The sequence below is a fragment of the Diadema antillarum genome, unplaced genomic scaffold (genome assembly GCF_040938485.1).
Source record: "Diadema antillarum isolate AM-2024a unplaced genomic scaffold, OU_Dant_1.0 seq00000129_RagTag, whole genome shotgun sequence".
NCBI classification, from domain to species: Eukaryota; Metazoa; Echinodermata; class Echinoidea; order Diadematoida; family Diadematidae; genus Diadema; species Diadema antillarum.
Genome location: NW_027271207.1, coordinates 309,358 through 325,176, shown reverse-complemented (window position 1 = coordinate 325,176; position 15,819 = coordinate 309,358). Strand labels below are relative to the sequence as shown.

Here is a 15,819-nt window from a genome sequence, read left to right as displayed (position 1 = left end):
GCTCTGGCTTTGCCTTTTGCTTTAGTACCATTTGTGACTGAAAAAAAGTAAAGTAATTAAATTCACTAACGTTTAAGTGGTCTGGACCTTTTTTTTTTTCCTCTCCATCGAAATTACGTGGAGCACGTGTTCTAAATTAGATATGATTTACTTCTAGGGCTAGATTCTAATATTACTCTAACGTTAGATTTATTTAACGTTAGACATTATACAAGCAGGGCTGCCAAGTTCAAAAAATTTTTATGAGTGAGATTTTCATGACTCGGCATCTCGGCATGCGAATATGCGCGCGAGCGAGGGTGTGGGAGGGGTTTTTTCCTCCTGTGGTCTCCCACTGTAGGGAGCTTTTTCAATTTTCAGCTCTTAATGGTGCGATCAGGTGCATACTTTAGTGACTATTTTGTACTTATTTTGAAAGACAAAAGGGAAATATACCTTCAATTGTAACTATCACTTTAATCCTTTGAGCTATGCTCCTTATTATGGGCCCAAATTGCAGACTTTGCCCGATGCGTGAGAAAAATGGGTGCCATGCGTGAGATCGTGAGACGACCCCTAAATGCTTGAGTCTCACTCAGAATGCGTGAGACTTGGTAGCTCTGTACAAGTACATGATTGCCGGCCTTAAATATGTGCGTCTATCACATTCTAAAATTCAGATTTCAATTTAGATCAGGCATAGGATCTACTCGTGAAATAGGCCCCCACTACTGTGTGTCTGTACCGAATAGACGGGTGGAGACAGCGGCTTTCCTGTTACACCCGTGAATTCAGTCCCACTCACTGCACTGTGTGGCATTCGACGGTACATATAAAACTCATAAGCACACTTACATAAGCCTAGGTGGGCCTATCTTCCACAGTATGTTACTGGTGAATAACCCCACCCAACGCCACCGGCGTTATGGTAAGATTAGTCCAGGGACATTTGTGACCCGCGACAACGGTTTCAGGCAAAAGTCGCAAGAGCAAATTCCCTCTTAGGCGGGGTACAATGATTTTGACCATTATTTTTGTCGATTTAGGTTTTTTGCAGAAATCGAATCTTTGATATGTTTTCTACATCTACACTAAATTTCATAGCATAAGATAAACTTTTTCTTATCGAAAATGGAATTTTAAGCACCCTATGTTGGATGGCACTCGTCAGTTTCGAGCTTCTTTCGAACGCCGCGCCAATATCCTCAACGTTGCTACGGCACAGGGTCTCGCATGCGATTGGCTGGTGCGTCGCATACATTTACATAATTCATCTTTCGGAGACACCAGTTGCAGCGGTTGGGGAATGCTTAGTCCACGCGTGCACGATTACACGCTCCATTGTTCTTGCTATAGTGGTTTATATACGTTCGCTCTGTAGTGCGTGCTCTTCGTTTGGCTTTCTATCCAAACTATTCTACCATAATGTTCGACAACGGAAGTGAAACAAAAATCATGTAGCATGACATAACCGTGTGAAAAGTTATTCTCAAATTTGTCTACTTGTACATGTAGTAAAAATTATGACAGCAGACTGACACAATGGAAGGTAGATGAGAGGAAAGGAGCGGTCACATGTGACTAGTACTACACGTCAAGATCGCACCAAACTATACGAGTCGTGTTTGTTTGTTTGTTTGTTTCAATTTAGTTAGCACCACCGAATAAAGTAACATATGTATGTCTTGTAAAAGCAAAACAAACAGAAAGCGTGACCCTTGCCAGCACTAGCAATTTTCTGCCTTCAAAAGGGTCGCCAATGATATAGACAAATCAACCACAATGAAATCGCGATTTGTAAATGTGTGGATTCGCCACCGCTCCTGTTACATGCACACGGTCATGGCGTGTGGATGCCATTGGGTAATGCGTGCACCAAATACACATGTACATGAACACCATACAGCTGTACGTGCAATTATCGTATTCGCCATCTTGAAAGACGTCCTGTAAACAAACCCGAGCGAAACGCATTGTTTTTCGGCTCCATACGCTGAGCTCCGAGGAAGGTGCCCGGGAAATTTGACTCTCTCAGGGAGCCAATCAGAAGGCGATGTGGTTGCTAGAGGCAGAGCTTAACATCGATTGGCACCATCGTACGGATGGGTGATTCTCCCCTCGTATCGCCGCTCGGACATTGTCTTTGAGAAAGAGGTGAATCTTCAAAGCCTGTTTTCTCGCAATTTTGACAGGCTAACAACTTAAAAAGTGCATTTTATTTCTCTTTCTATGCCCACTTATGGTGCTGAAGAATACAAGTGTTTTATATCAATGCAAAGCTTAGGAAATGGGCAATGTGATTCAGTCAAAAAATGATTTTTCGAAATTCCCGACTTTTGCCTGAAACCGTTGTCGCCGGTCACATTTAGGAAGTCTTTCGGAAAATAAAAGGTTGAAAGAAAAGGAAGAACAAAGGAAAAAAAGAAAAAAAAAAAGGAGGCCGAACGATGCTATATATATGCTGTGGAAATTGGCCCCTCGGCCCCGCCGCTGTATCAACAATCATGCATAAAATTCAACCCTGACCTATTATTACCTAGCCCTTGTTTTTTACCCCCCCCCCCCCCCCAATCTTACCAAACCTTGCTTGCTAACAACGCATGGATGCACGCGCATTGCGTTGGGGCGGATTTCACAATTTTGCCTTAGATCGCACAATTTTCCTGTCAATACAGGAAGGTTAACCTGTTGAGGATGGATTGATTTTGCTATAACACGCATTTCCCGTAGACACCTGCCCGAGTATTCTCGGGACTCGTCCTCAACGGGTTAAGCCAGAATCCCGAAAAAATGTTCTTTATTGTGTACATATAGACCTGTATGTCTAGTGATATTAGTGAGTAAGTGGCAACTGGAGTGATGTAGGACTGGGTTGCAAAGTTTATTCAGCGACAGTATTAACGCCGGGGTGCTGTAACCTGTGGTCACTGGTACGGTTACAATGATAGTGGAGTTTGTACATCATTGTGAATCAATACTGAAGTTCTTCGAGCATGGATTGCACACTGGATGTGTTGTACCCGTTAAGGGTGTGCAAGCAGGCGTACGACCGATGGCATCTACCCCACAATGCAGATTTGTTTTCTGATATAAAGCAATGAAGCTTGTAGACCTAGTTTACATTTTCAGCACAGTTACTTATGTTGCCATTGTATAAAAAATTCTAGTTAAACATATACCTAGGCAATCATCCATATTTTGTGCCATGCATCATTGTTTCAGAATCAATCACTTTTCTGCTTTTTTTTTTTAAGGGGGGGGGGGGGGGGGGGTGTGTGTTTTGTTGTTGTTGTTGTGTGTTGTTGTTGTTGTTGTTGTTGTTGTTGTTGTTGTTGTTGTTGTTTTTGAGCAGTTGTGAAGCACATTTCAATGACAGTAACCTTGGGTGTACAATAAGTTCCTTCAAAGATGATTATTCTGAGTCTCTGATATGATGAATTTAATTTTCATTTGTTGAACCTGGCAACACTGGTACCAGTATGCTTGGATGTGAATGGTGAATGGTAGATGATGAATAACCAAATTGAACCGAGTGGACATTAGAGAAGTATGCTTTAGACCTTGGTAATTAGCTCATGTGTGCATTAGACTAAGTGATCGTTAGACCAACTGATCAGTAGAGTAATAATTGATAAGTAGCCCAACTGGTTATTAAACTAAACGAAACTTTCAAACAGGTGACAAACAGGTGATTGGAAGACAATGTGGTATATAAACTACATGGCAGCACACAAATTTGGTGTTAGACAAACATGGGCGTATGGTTACAAGTAGATGACTTGCAAGTGAGGGTAAGTGGTAATTAGAGTAAATGGTCATTAGCTGAACTGGTTAATGGCCCTCCTTTTTGCCTTTGTAAATGATGTAATATGCATGTATTGAGACTGCTAACTAATTGATATTAAAGGGATGATATAGTTTTGATTCAGATAGGGATGCAGGTTTCCAACTTTTGTGTGTGTGTGTGTGTGTTTGTGAGATAATGAGAAACCTGTTACGAAATATGAAAAAACATGCAATTCATAGAGGAATTCACAGTTTATTTGATAAAAATTGGTCTTGAAATAGCTGAGATATCCAAAACAAAAAGCATTCCTAATGAAATGCGACAGGCCATGACGTACATGTAAATCAGGATCTACTTATGTTACCTTATTCATGGATATCTCAGTCATTTCAAAAGCAATTTTCATCAAATAAAATTTTAATTCCCCCTAGAATTGTATGCTCTTTAACATTTCATGAAGCGGTTTCTAGATATCTTGCAAAATGTTCAAAGCTACTAATAAATCTTCACCTCGGCCAATACTGTCCAATCCCTTTAATTCATCAACCATACACAATCACTTTGACAGAGGCACAATCCATGCAGAAACTAGTTCCAAAATAACATTTTGGCGGCTTCATTGATTAGCTACCATATGAGGAATACTGGTGCCGGAATGCTCTTTTAATAACCCATATTATCACGTTGTGTGACATGAAGTATTGCAATAATGTTGGCTACCTCTGATTTTGTAGGAATATAAGCAAGCTGCGTCAACCATGGGTAAGAGCACCAGGAAGAACAAGCAGAAGAAGAAGGATTTCCAGAAGGTGAAGCTGAAGGCAGGCAAGACTAAGCCCAAAGCAGACAACTTCACTGACACGACATTCAAATCACGTGCCATCCAGATCCGGGACCAGCTAAAGTCCTCAGAGCTTGGAGGGAGCGAGCCTGTCACAGAGCGGAAGCAGAGCCTACAGGTAAGCAATATCACCTCTGAGGCCGATAGACATCTTTTGTAGTTTCATTCTTGTCCTTTTCTGTCTTTGTTTAGTGCGTGCACAATGCATCAATTTTAACCCTAATCCCTAACGCTAAGTAAGCAGTGCGTTCACTTTACAGTAATACAGGGTTGAGAAGAAACGCAGATAAAGTGGCCGGCACCAAAACTTGCTGGAAACCAGGCATGAATAATTCAAAGTACAAAACCTGCATTCAAATGTGTTGCTTAGGCCCTCATGTGCACTGTTGAGTTATTTTGTTTTAAAAAACAAACAAATCAAAATTTCACGTGTGGTGTAATCAGCATCCTATATATGCACGCATTCTTTATCACTCTCTCCGAGATTGATTTACGAGATGTGAATAGAAAGTATTGTTTGTTAAGTTTTTACCACAGACTTGGTGAATGAATAACACCATTGAGTGTTATATATCAAAGCGGCGCCAGTCCCTTCCCCACCCACCCACCCCCTCTCCCGATTCTGTTTCATGTGTCATTTCTCTCATACGATATCATGTAGTAAATTTCATTTGGGTTTAAGGTTGCACCTTTACGCGTGAATATTTCTAGTTCACATGCGTGATTTCATTGATATCACTTCTTTGAAAAAAATATACAATACAGATGAATTCTATAAGTTTCTGAGGATTTTGACAAATTTTCATGAAACTGTTTACAGCTCTGCTTCTTTACCGAAGTACTGTTTGTTTGTTTGTTTGTTTGTTTTTATGATGCACAAAATCAACTTAATATGAAGTGTATTTCCCCTTTACGTGGTATCAACCTTCATTAGCAAAGTGGCATAGAGAGTAGTCCTACATCATCACATCTGTGCAGTATTGAAGGCTTTAGTTATTCATGGTCATAGATGCATTTGTTAAATTTATGACATTGAACCAGTCAGGTTGAGTGTGCAGAAAAGTGCCCTACCAATATCATGTGAAAGAACAGGGCAATTAATGAAATGCTCCCAACAACCTACAAAACTATACACAAGCTACACCTAAACTTTAGATGTACCGTCCACCCTCTTCTATCCAGCCTCCTTTTATCCGAATCTCTCTATTACCCGGATGTGATCTCAATATGATTTTTTTTTTCAATCTAATACTTATAGTGGAAAGGTTGATTTCAAACTCCTAACACAAATTCACAGAAATTATGTATCATTTCCAACATAATTAACACACATTCACATCTAATTTTCATCTTAATATCATGTATTTAGACATTCACTGCCCCCAAATAACTGCAGGAACAGGGAAAGAAAACTTTTCATTAAATCAGGGCACGGTGCAGGCGATCATTTATTGAGCTAATTATCAGAGAATTCTGAACACAGACCAGCTGACTAGATGATGTTCACACAAAAATGATACATATATGTGTAGCTACCACTGGGGAGACAGCTGCGTGCATTAAACATTGAGTCTCCCATATGTGGCCAAATCCTTTATCCGGATGAGCGCTGGTCTCGACATGTCCAAATAAGAGAGGTTGGCTTGTACCCTCATGGGGAACTGCCATCCTTGGGTTGATTGATATCGGCAGTGTTGATGGCTGCAAATTGCAATGTACTACATGCCTTGCATTATAATAACAATCACTTTGTATGTTTACAAGGATCTCCTAGTGCAACTCAACCATTACAACTCATCAGTGAGAAGTGGAGCCCTTCTCGGCATCAAATCTCTTCTTACATCCCACTCGACCCTTCTGCATGCGCACCTCTCCACTCTCATCCCCGCCCTCTCCGCGGTGACGTCGGACAAGGATCCCTCGGTGCGCAGGACTGGCTCCTCCCTCCTCCGTGTCGTCATGGCAAACTTGTCGGCCAATCAGATGTCCCCATTCTTCCAGGCAGTGTGCACGCATCTCTGCTGCGCTATGACCCACATTCAGGAGGACATCCAGCTCGATTCGCTGGAAGTCATGGAGAGCATTCTCCAGCACTACCCAGGTACTTCCCCACGCTTCATTCGCATCACCGTGGCAACCACAGGGAGCGTCAGTTCAAAGCACTTCTGTCAGGGCTCCTCATCTTGTTTGTGAAACGCTTAGCAGGAGAAATGAATGACATTGAAAATTAAATGTGAATTGAGAAAGAGCTAATCAACCAAATATCCATGATTAAAAAAAAGTGTGATCAGTGAAAAAAAAATACTCAGTTTCAAGGTTCATAATGTTTTTTCATAGAGAGCCTGATTAAGTGAACTACATGTTTGGGGAGTTTTACTGTTTTAGGTACACATTTTCTTTTATTTTCTGCATATTTGTTGTGGTTTTGGGGATATATGCATTTTGATTTGTATGTATCTGCGGTGAGCATGCCGTGATAAAAATATTGAGTGATGTGGACCTTTCTTTTCAATGCTTTGTCTCCTTTTTCAGGCTTAGTTGCTCCTCACAGCAAAGCCTTGCTGCCAAACTTCATCCACCTCATCTCCCAGCAACAGAGCAAACTGGGTGTTGCTGGAGCGACGGGCAGCAAACTGAAGGTTAATCCAAGTGGGAAGCTGTCTGGACAGAAGTGGAGACTCAAGGTCAGTTGGCAATGAGCAGATTAATAGTGGTAGTGGTTTGGAGGATGATGGCAGGATTGGTGTTTAGCTCTCGCAATCAGTTGTCATGACAAGGATGATGATGATGATGGTGATGATGAAGGTGATGATGATGATTATGATGATGATGATGGTGATGGTGATGGTGATGATGAAGGCGATGATGATGATGATGATGATGGTGGTGGTGGTAATAATGGTAATGATGATGATGATGATGGTAATAATGGTGATGATGATGATGATGATGATGGTAATAATGATGGTGATGATGATGATAATGATGTTGGTGGTGGTGATGGGGGTGGTGATGGTGGTGGTGATAATGGTGATAATGATGGTAATGATGATGATGATGATGATTGTGGTGGTCATGATGATAATGGTAGTTACAGTAAATGTGATATGGGAGAGAGGCATTTTTTTATCAGCCTTACGCGTCCATTTGTGGAAGAAATGTTGCTTTCTTATTTCCCTTTTTAGCTTTTATTTCTTTATTTTCTACTCAAGATACAAGTTTGGTAGATTATACAGTGGACTGAAACAAAGTGCTCTGCTAATATCACGAACTGTAATGAAGCATGCTTAGGACAGAGGGGGAGGATGAGGAGGGGAAGGAAGGAGGAGAGAGGAGGAGAATGAAGAAGAAGGAGGAGGTGGTTTAGAAGGAGGAAGTAGGGGAAGGAGGAAGGTGAGAAGGAGAGAGGAGGGGGAGGATGAAGAGGAGGAGGAGTGGGAAGAGGAGAAAGAAGGAAAGAGGAGGAGAAGAAGGAGAATAGAGGAAGTGGAGGATTGAGGAGAGATCCGAAAGAGGAGGAGGGAGAAGAGGAGGAGTAGGAGAAGTAGGAAGGAAGAGAAGGACATTCATGATATGGAAGAGGGGAGGACAGTAGAGATGGAGGAGAAGAAGGAAGGAAGAAATAAATCATTGGGGAGAAAGAGGAGGATGAGATGGATGGAAAAGAAAGGGATTGAAGATGGAGAAGAGAAAGAAGAGGAGGTCGAGGAGCAAGAAGAGAAGGAAAGAAAAAAAGATGATTTAAACTCTCGTTCATGCTCTTCCTAGGTCCTTCAGATGCTCCAGAAGCTTCTTGAGGTTGTCAAGGAAACCAAGGGCAGAGGGAATGGGGCAGGAGGAGGAGGAGGAGGCAGGAGGGAAAGCAGCATAAAGAATGTACACAGCCTGAAGCCTGTCAACGTTGCCACGGCAACCAGTAGACCAGCGCACGTGCCAATGATGTGGACAGCAGCATCGCTGAACTTCAAGCAGAAGCAGATTGTGTTGAGGTTGGTGCAACTGAGCTTTGATATCTCACTGAGGGCGGATATTGGGGATGGTGTCATATGAAGGAGAATGAATTCCATATAGAGCTTCTTGTAGCATAAATGCAGTCACATATAAGCAGCAGACCAAAGGAAGTGTTTCTTTGATTTTACAAATAGGCAAGTGACATCCCCGGAAATACAGTGTGCTCCCATTATCATGAACATGGTTATGAAAAAAAAAATTGTTTCAAAGAAGTACAAATTCAGGTCCCAAAGTCATTATTTGTTTATCTTTATATCCTTTATTAGTTGGATTGTAACAAAATTGTTGATATAATGAAAGAAAACTGCAGGTCCCGAGGAGTTTGTTTTTAATTGGAGCCATCTGTACAATGAGCACATCATCTAACACAGAAATAATCATCTTGTCTGGGTTAGAAGGTTTGAAATGTTACATACACTGTATGTGACAGTTCTATAGATGACATATTTTCTTGGGGATCATTAACAAGATCATGTCAAAAATGTTAATTCATAATCTTGAGGACACAGATGTACTGCTTTATAAGCACAAACGCATATTTGCGCAATAATTCATCTTGTTAAGACCTATGCTCCTTGAAAATCATTCCAACACCAACTGACCATCAAGTCAACGCTCCATTCCCTCATTTGCATTTCGCAGAGACGACCAATCAGTGGCCCGGGGAGGTGAAGACTTCCTGTCCGACCCGACGTCTATCCAGGAAGTTTGTCACACCCTGATTCCCCTCATGCTGCAGTGCTGGGGCGAGGTCAATCTCCCCGCCCAGGGCAAGCAGGCCCAGGGGTGGGTCACCCTAGGGAAGCAGGAGGGGGAGACGTTACACTGTGTGCTGTCCATACTTCAAGCCGTCTGGGAGCTGCTGGAGAGGGCGTGCATTGACAGGGGAGATGAATCGGTGAGTCCTCTCGCTGTCCCTCTCCTTCAGCTGTTTTTTTTTTTTTTCTGTTACTACAGAAGTAGAGTTTTGTGCACATTTTGTGCAACTTTAAAGGCATTATTTACCATTTGCAGATGGAACAATAAAACCAGCTTTAGTGCTTCCAAATAGTTCTAGAAAATGAGTTAGGATAGGTTTATCCAATGTAAAAATATTGATCAGTATAATGAATGTTAAGTATTGTTGAATGTACAAAATGTGAACAATAGTTATAGCAAAACTGTTCTTCAAATAAACCATCTATAGTTATGGTTTATTGAGAAAAATAATAATATCTTTTTACGTTTTAGGCTTTATTGCAAAATTTTTTTATGGTAGGATGTTTGTGATACAACTGACCTACACATGTGGATGAAATGTGATAACTTATAAATCACTGCTCCCAGTGGTAAACAGTACCTTTAAACTAGCGCAAAAATGAAAACGAACAAATTCTTTTGCGTGTCTGTTATTTGTTATGTTTATATGTTTGATTGCACAGTAGGTATATTGCAGAGGTATAACTACTATATGATTTGTACTTTTTCCTCACGTTGGCTAGTCCTGTGTAGCATGAGTGTATTTGCTGTCAAAATCAGGGCCAGATACCATTTACCATATTATATGTTGCCAAAGCCCTTAAATGCTGTGGCAGCAGTAAGCTGTTTTAATCGTATGTGCAGTCAGCGTGACTGTCCCCAAAATTAAAAGCATGCAAAATTCATCTCACCTGGCAGAGGGCCAACAGTTACTCATGAAAAAATGTCAATTGTTTTTCAGTAGGTTTCAATTATGTATTTTCCTGTCCACCCCATGTCTTCATTTAGGTGTCCATTCAGAGTGAGTATGAATATATTGCAGATAAACAGGGGAAAAAGAGAAGCACATATAAAAGAGGCAATGCCTATAATGTATATAGATTGATATTAACCTCTTATTTTATGAATTACCAGAATAAGCCTGGATAGTAAGTGAAATAATGAAGATGTGTTGAACTAATTGTTTTATTTGTGAAATATTAGTGTTATTCATATGTTGTCCCTTTAGTTGTTTTAGTAGCAATGTCATCATATTTGGATATCTATTCGGATGATTTGCTTAAAGATAATATAAAGTTTTGGTACCTCAAAAGTTTCCCTGAATTTTTGTGTTTCAGGTTAAAGTACCTTTCATATAACTGACACTGTGAGACTTACTCGCCCCAAAGTGCTCTCATGTCTTAGTAATCATGCAATTAACTGCGACCAGCAGCCCCATACTCATAGCGACCAGCAGCCCCATACACATAGCGTAATGGGGCTGCGCATTGTAGCATTCAGGATCATGACAGATTTAGTATCGCGGGTAAATATCAACTTAAAATCCAAAAATTTCTTCAATTTGAAGACTTACCAATTCAGTTGAAGTATTTAAAACAGGCTTTGGGCAACGTTTGGTTCTGCCAATAGTCCCTTTCTGTTCGAATTGATGACTGAATGTGACTCGGTCAAGAGGACCTTTGGAGCATGCGCTGGCCATAGTATTCAGTGTATGTAGTTCTCCCAAGGTCCTCTCGACCGAGTCACATTCAGTCATCAATTCGAACAGAAAGGGACTATTGGCAGAACCAAACGTTGCCCAAAGCCTGTTTTAAATACTTCAACTTAATTGGTAACTCATCAAATTGAAGAAATTTTTGGATTTTAAGTTGATATTTACCCGCGATACTAAATCTGTCATGATCCTGAATGCTACAATGCGCAGCCCCATTACGCTATGCGTATGGGGCTGCTGGTCGCAGTTAATTGCATGATTACTAAGACATGAGAGCACTTTGGGGCGAGTAAGTCTCACAGTGTTAGTGATATGAAAGGTACTTTAACTTGAAACACAAACTAAGACAAGGAAATTCAGGGAAACTTTTGAGGTACCAAAACTTTATATTATCTTTAATCCATCAGCTATGAGCTGATTTTCTAAAACGAGCATTTTCCATAGACTTCTGTCCAAGTATCCACGGAACTAGTCTTCAATGGGTTAATGTCTGTGTGTGCATTTGTTTTTGACTTTGTTGTCTACTGTTTTTTTAAAGGACAAGTTCATCTTCATATACATGTGGATTGAGTGAATGCAGCAATATTAGTAGAACACAGCAGTGAAAGTTTGGGGAAAATCCGACAATCCGTTCAAAAGTTATGAATTTTTAAAGTATCTGTGCAATCACTGCTGGAGGAGAAGACTACTACAGTGTATGATGTCACATGCGTACAACAATATAAGGAAAATAAAAAGAGAATTTCACAAAACTTGACTTTTTGAATAAAGTGCACATTTCTTCGACATGTTACTGACTTATGTTAGGGGTAATATTATTTCCCCTGACATCTGAAAGAGAGAAGTCGAGTGTTCTTTTATTGTGTGAGAAAAGTGAGAATATCTTGAATTTTATTTATACTTTCTTTATATAGTTGTACTCATATGACATCACAAGCTATAGTAGTCTTCTTTTCCAGCCGTGACTGAGCAGAAACTTCAAAAATTCATAACTTTTGAACGGATTGTCCGATTTTCCTCAAACTCTCATTGATGTGTTCTACTAATATTGCTGCATTCACTCAACCCACATGTCTATGAAGGTGAACTTGTCCTTTAAGGAAATTGATTGGTTGAGACAAAATGGGAAAATAGTTGTCATGAATATGGCCTTTGTACGGTGTAGTTTGAAGTAAAATATGGTAGCCCATATTGTTTTTTAGCATTTCATTGTTTATTACTTTTTTTTCACCTTGTAGATGCTATTATAAGACAGGATTATAATGGATCTATGATGGATCAAGAAGATACCCCCCACCACCAATTCTAGTACTAATTATGGGTGTCTAACAACCTGCTTTTCTGTATTACAGGCTCTGAATGCTATAAGGCAGACCTATCAGCGGAAGCTTCAGCAGCATTTTGAGCAGGGCTTCCCGTACTCCAGTCACCCGGCTGCGCCCGCTGCCAAGCACGCCAAGAAGGGCCTGCCCGCTTCCCGTTCGGCCACGCCCACCAACCTGGCGGCGTGCAACCTCCTCCTGAGCGCACTGCCCACCAGTGGTAACCGCTCGAGGCACTGGATGAGGAGAGTGAGGGGGTTTGTGGTGGACGTTCTGCAGGGCAGCGGCGAGGAGAGGGAGAGGCTGAGTAGGGCAGAACTCCTGCTGCTCATCAGGGTGGTGAAGCAAACGGTGGAGAGTGCAGACAGTTACGAGGGTAAGACTGGAAACTCTGTTTGAAAAGCGAGCAACGCATTTCTGTCCTGTTCGTCCCTTATCGTGTATCAATACACTGAAAATTAATCTTTGTGACATTAAAGAGCACCTTGGAGATACTCTGAATGACCAAGGCATTACACACACACACGCATACTACACATTGTATACGCATACGGTGGATTATGCGGGGTGCTTGAGTGACCAGAGAAAAAATGATCAAACAAAAATATCAATTCTGTGTGACTGGCACCTATCGATAGCCTGTCAACTAATCTAACATTTAGATGCATACACTTTTTAGTGCAGTTTGGAACATTCTTATCGCTTCTTCTTGTAAAGAGTTTCACACTTGTATATTTTCAGAAGACATTATTAGAAGACTGCTCTTCCATGTCAGAAAGTGATTTTCAGGGTATTCATGCACTATAGAAGTGAAAATTGTCCTTATTTTTCAAACCCATTCATCCTTGAAAAGATAGATAGAGAGTAATCCTTGATTGTGATTAAAGTTGTAAAAACCACTCCCAGCAGGTGCAAGTTTTCTGATGTCCAGCATTTTGTCATTTCTTATTTCTCATATGCCAACAGAGAGGAACTTTCTCATCGACGTTCTCTTTGGCTACTACCAGGATGCCTTTCCGCTCTCACAGCAAAAGCTTGTCTCATTGGGGTGCATCTGTGAGCTCTGTGTCGACACAGCCACACCTGATGAGGCGAACCGGTGAGTCATGTTAGTGTAGTATGCTAAGGACTATGGCAGTACAAAGTTTGGGCAGTTCCCCCACTCCTCTCCACCACCTTCCTAAATGAAATAAAACATGTTTAGGCAGTCCACCTCCCCCTTTCCCTTCTGAAAATAAAACTGCAGCAATGTGCATATGAGTGTAAAGAGAAATTTAAATTTGCAAGTTCCATGTGCAAAACTGTGCCAAGGATATGTTAGTATAAAGTGCTACTGTGCCCAGAAATAGCTCCAGTGTTTTGCTGATTCTAGTTTCAATTTTATTAGGCCAGCGGAACAACCAATAATATCAAATGTGTGAACCATCGAATGAAATGTGCACTTTAAGACAATTAGCTGATTATGCCCCTACTATGAGGTCACAATAAGGTGATCAGTTTTTAATCAAAACTGGCTCAAACATCTCACCAACATTTTTATGAGCATTTTTATGCCTCCGCCAACGAAGTGGCCGGAGGCATTATGTTTTCGGGTCGTCCGTCCGTCCGTACGTCCGTACGTAGGTAGGTCCGTTCCGTTTTGTTTTTGTCGATATCTCAAGAACCGTGAGGTGGTTTTGCATCAAACTTGGTATGAGGGTATATCCTGGGGGGATGATACTTTGTTTGGATTTTAGGGTCACAGGGTCAAAGGTCAAAGGTCACAGATTATTTTGTGGGAAAAAAGGTTGAAATTTCATGTTTTTCTCCATATCTCGCAAATGGTTCAAGGTATCTTCATGGAACTTAGTATATATGCATGTACCGATGGGCAGTGATTATCTAGGGAAGTTAGGGGTCACGGGTCAAAGGTCAGGGGTCAAAGCTCAAGGTCAACTCCTCAAAATATCACTACTTTCCTTATATTTATGCAATGCCTGAAGGATTTTTTTTAACTCGATGTATGCATGTATAAACCCAATATATACTCTGTGGGAAGTTTCTTGCCAAAAGGTAAAAGGTCAAAGGTCAAGTGAAAGTGCTAAATTGCACTTCTTCCTCCATATCTCTAAAGTAAGTCAAGGTATTATCATGAAACTTACATATTTATGCATGTTCTACCTAACAGTGATTCTCTTTGGAACTGTGAGGTCAAAGGTCAAAGGCCAGGTTTAGATAATACTATTTTACCATTTGATACTGAAATTGTACTTTTTCTCAATACCTTGAAAATTACTCAATGCATAAACTTATAAAGGGGTCAAAAGTCAAGTAAAAATCATCAGTTCCCCCAAATACCTGCACTCTGACGTTTTAATCATTCATCCAATTGAACCTAGTTCTAGAAAAGTGAACATTCAGCACATTTGTGGCAAACCTGTCATTTTAATATTTTGCCAATTGTGTGAAATTGTCATCACACATTGTCAAGACATTGTACTGTAGACCTATTAGGAGAATCATGCATTATGGCGGAGGCATACACCAGTCGCCGTGCGACATTTCTAGTTCATATTGTCATCTTTTCTATTCCAAACACTGTGGCAATTTAAATTCTTTCTGTTGACCGCTAGAAACATCTATCTATGATTTAAACTGTGTCATCTCTTTGTTAGCGCTATGAAACTGATCGCATTCCACGTGGCAAGCAGGCCATTGTAAAAAAAAAAAAAAAAGAATAGAATTGAAATAATGATTTTAAGAAAAGTGATGAACATTGCTTGTTACAAGGACTGTTCTCTTCATCTCTGCCTTGAAAGATCTGACAAGCTAAGAGAATTCTTCCAGAGTGTCGGACGCCTTGTCTGTGAGGCAAGAGATGGGAATATCGGGATCGCCCTCGAGGCCCTGGGCACCCTCTTGAAGGCGGCCTCCAGGGGTTTCTACGATGCCCTGGATTGCATTCAGGAAAACATCGTGGGCTGGATGGGTTAGTCCTTTCTTGTTTGATCCTACCCCCTCTACCAGAGCAGAGTGCTGATGAGTGCCATTATGACATCATCGATCACCCCATCTACATTTCAAAAGTGGTTGTAACATACTTTGTACATAGTATATTTCACCTGTGTTTTTATTTTTATGAATTTTGCAAGTCAACTGATATTCACAGAATGAACAATGCGCAAAATCACTTTTCTCTTGAAAAGGTGAAAATACTTCTTTCTCATTCCATCGATGTAACTTTGTCTTACGAGTCCCGATTCGCAAAACATCATACTAGCTTAAAATATGGTGTATACAGTACAGCTTTGAAATCCCAGCATTTTTGTTTTCTTATTTCAAATTTTGCAGAAACATCTACATTTCTGTTTGTTTGATATACACGTATATCATTCTACTGGTGCAAAATTCCATATAAAGAAGAATTGATTCACAACCTGTCTGGTGC

General features: G+C 40.7%; 1 protein-coding gene across 1 annotated transcript; it reads left to right on the top strand.

Annotated features, from left to right (window-relative positions):
• Nucleotides 1-4,515: 4,515 nt before the first annotated feature.
• LOC139727370 (testis-expressed protein 10 homolog) lies at nt 4,516-15,365 on the top strand. Its single transcript, XM_071638330.1, has 8 exons — nt 4,516-4,725; nt 6,372-6,708; nt 7,140-7,291; nt 8,376-8,596; nt 9,261-9,516; nt 12,423-12,768; nt 13,359-13,491; nt 15,191-15,365. The coding sequence occupies exons 1-8, from the start codon at nt 4,525-4,527 to the stop codon at nt 15,363-15,365; spliced, it is 1,821 nt and encodes a 606-aa protein (XP_071494431.1). The 5' UTR covers nt 4,516-4,524.
• The last annotated feature ends 454 nt before the right edge of the window (nt 15,366-15,819 follow it).